The sequence below is a fragment of the Etheostoma cragini genome, chromosome 5, assembly GCF_013103735.1.
Source record: "Etheostoma cragini isolate CJK2018 chromosome 5, CSU_Ecrag_1.0, whole genome shotgun sequence".
Lineage (NCBI taxonomy): Eukaryota > Metazoa > Chordata > Actinopteri > Perciformes > Percidae > Etheostoma > Etheostoma cragini.
Window position 1 is genome coordinate 16,010,259 of NC_048411.1, and position 3,413 is coordinate 16,013,671.

The 3,413-nt window shown below is 38.0% G+C and overlaps 1 protein-coding gene across 4 annotated transcripts in view; it reads left to right on the forward strand.

Moving 5' to 3' along the window:
* Nucleotides 1-496: 496 nt before the first annotated feature.
* The window catches only part of LOC117944692 (protein mono-ADP-ribosyltransferase PARP14-like), a 23,693-nt gene continuing 20,776 nt past the window's right edge, over nucleotides 497-3,413 (forward strand). For all 4 annotated transcript variants that reach the window (XM_034871738.1, XM_034871741.1, XM_034871739.1 and 1 more), the window contains exons 1-2: nucleotides 497-779; nucleotides 2,222-2,304. In XM_034871738.1, the coding sequence (XP_034727629.1) occupies nucleotides 593-779; nucleotides 2,222-2,304 (270 nt within the window). In that variant the 5' untranslated portion in view covers nucleotides 497-592. The remainder of the gene's footprint in view (nucleotides 780-2,221; nucleotides 2,305-3,413) is intronic.

A 3,413-nucleotide genomic window follows, 5' to 3' on the forward strand; every position in this document is an offset into this window, starting at 1 on the left:
TGTGTGTGTGTGTGTGTGTGTGTGTGTGTGTGTGTGTGTGTGTGTGTGTGTGTGTGTGTGTGTGTGTGTGTGAAATTATAAAGTAAAAGTAGGCTTAGTTGCTTTGTGGGGGCAGACGACAGTTTCTGTTTTATTTGTTATTTCTCGATAATGTACTATGTTGCTTAAATTGTTTGCTTTATGATTCTATGTTTTTCCTTTTCTTTTGGAGATTATATGATTTTTGTATATGTGCATATAATACTTATTTAGGGAAGATTTCTTCTAAAAGACTTTTGGTTGTTCTTTTTTTTAAATCCAACCTGCTGACAACTTGCTTTTTTACTTTGTTGTTGTTGTGTTTCTGCTGCTTTGTTGTATTGTGCAATATATAGGCTATAATCAATAATCTAAAAGTCAGATAAAGTTATTTTTGTTTTTATAGGCTAACCTGTTGAACCTTTCTCGTGCTCTGAAAGGGAGTTAGCTGCTGGACAAGATTCCATTTCTCCGTCATTTAGCGAAGAAATGAAAGCGAAAGCAGTCTGAAGCCTGAAGACGTTCCTCCGCCTGTTTGTGTCAGTCTCTCGGGGTGTTTGTACCGGACGGCACGATGGAAGAATCCAAGCACCCGCCGCCGGTGCTCGTGGAGGGGGACTGGAGCCCGGATCAGACCAAAACAATGAAGAACAAACTGCAGCTTTACTTCCAGAGCAAGAAGAAGTCCAGCGGGGGAGACTGCCGGGTGGAGGCGGAGGAAGGAGCTCCGAGAGCCGCCGTTTACTTCAAATCAGAGGAGAGTGAGTGTCTGCTTCATCCACTGCTTGGTTTTTTTCGTCGGGAAATCAGAGTTTAATAGACTACATTAAGGTTTCAAACAAAGTTAGGAGACTTTAAACACTTTTCTGCGAGTCATCCTGATGGATGAGTCACAAATAACAATTAGGCCTGTAAGTATAACTGCGACACATAACGCTGTCCACTGTAAATACACAGTGTAGTAAATCAAATTTAACTAACTGAAAGAATCAAAATGTATCTCTGTATGTCATCTTTACTGAGGAAATGTAACGACATTTTAAAACTGATACCAGCTCAGGTTGGCTGTTGAATTTGGGAAATAAACACTCTGCGATTGACTAATTTCCCAGTATGCACTTCACCTCTCCAGCAACCACTCCTCCTTATTAGTCAGATTGTCAGAGTCCCAGTAGGAGGTTCTCAACTGGATAAGATGAAAATATTGAACATTGTGATGGAAGCCAAAACCAGACTGTAGCTTTTTTTTTAAACAAGTAGTGAACAAAAAATTACATCTGGAGGTTTTATATTCCCACATCCAGCAGTCATAGCAGTGCAGCATGATGATTCATTAGGTTCTTTGTGTTTGTGTCTTCCTGATAAATGTCAGACCAGTACTACCTGTTTCCCCCTGAATTACTTACTTACTTACTTACTTATTTATTTAATTGCGTTAAGAATTCCTTACACAGGAAAAGACATCCAATACAATCAAAGATAAAAACACAATAAAGTCCAGGACTTATTTCCATTGTGGTCCTCAACACATAACATCAGGGCAAGACCAGACACTTACAGAATATGTAATAAACATTGACAAGATATAACATTTTACTTAAATAAGATTCACCGTATCAAATGCCTTTAGCAGATCCAATAACACCATTCCGCAGAGATTTCCATTATCTATTTCCCTGAATAGGATGTTGGATAAATAGAGTAGGCATGAATCGGTAGGGTGTGATTTCCTGAATCCGGATGGGAATATAAACATGAGGTTATCCAGTCTTTATGCTAAGCTAAGTTAACTAGCTCCTGGCTGTATCTTCATATTTTATTTAACATGATAGTGGTGTCAATGGGAACATCTTAAGTGTGATGATATTTTGAAATAGGAATAGAAAACCAATAATAACTGCTACATTTCTGAAACCAGTGTCACAGTGTTTCTATTGGCTGCTTGATCATAGTTGAACAAAGGTAAACTCTTGAATGCAGCCGTCATTCAGGCTTCAACAGAAGTGAATGGAAAACTATGGTGAATATTCATAGGATTTATGGTGCGATGTGAGTGTACCTTAACTCTGAGCAAGAAGTACAGAGTAAATAACCATTCTTCTAATTTAAGTAACCCTTTAAATTACTTTCTGATGTCTTTGTAAAACTGTTATCTACTGGGAAATGAATTAAGATACATAAAAAGTGTTTGATGTGATTCCAGTGAGAGAGCGAGTCCTTGCCCGGCAAAACCACGAAATCACCCTGGAGAATCAAACTGTCAAGTTACGTCTGATTTCTGCATCAGTAAGTAGAGATTAAAGATTTACTTTTTAAGCATTTTAACCATCATGTTCAGGCTGTCCTCATGAACCGTTCATACATACTGTATACCTGCAGAAAGTAATGATAAAGCCTTCATTACACCTTTACCTTTCCTGTAGGGCAACCCACAGGACAAACCTTACATTCTCTGTTCCTCTCCTGCTAACACTGAATAGATAATATAAGAGATGTTTGATGTTTTTTATTTATTCAACTTTTTCATCAGTACAGTTTTTTTCAAGTGTGACCCTTGAGACAAATTAGTAAGAGAAATAAACCTTAACTCCAGGTCCGCTTACTAGCTGTTTCTGCACCTTTCAACCGTGTCACACAGTCTTAATCAGCAAGTGGACTTCTCTTTATTCCCTCTTATAATAAATGCTTCAGTCATATCTTGATTGTGACATGTTAAAAGGAGGAGCTTTCAGGCTGCAGTGAAAACAATTTTTGTCTAAGTCAGGGGAAGACAAAAAAAAAATATGAATAATGTTGCAAAGAATCTTGCTTTTTGTAATAATACAATAAAGTATAAAACGCAGTGCTCCTCCCCAATAACTTTCCTCCAGTCCTTAAACACTAATGCTTATTATGTCTGTATGACCTGCACCTTTTATAGCATTACAGTTTTTTCCTCCAGTAATCAGTATGTAAGACAATTCTTGGATGTCTGATGGCAGCAAGAAGTTGGACTTTAACACTCCGTTCTTAGTGTTGTCATGTTGTGAACTCTGACAGGGTGTTCATAACCTGACCGACTGACACATCAGCTGCACTCAGATTAATGATGATCTCAAACAAAGAGATAACACGTTGGAGGGACAGTACTTAGGATCAGTTTTAATTTCCTTCCTTTCCTTTAACTTCCAAAAGCTTTTTCTCTGAAATGTCCCCAATGTTCCATTAAATGAACATTTAAAGTTCCACATTGTCTTATAATGTAACAAATAATGTGTATTATCTTGTTCAATATCTTAAAGGTGTTCTAAGCAGTGTTGGGTGATGGTACTTCTTGTTGACGTTCAAAGTATTTTCACACAAAACAAGACTAGCCTGCCCTCACTCCTCCTCATCCCATCCCCGCCCTTCTGAGC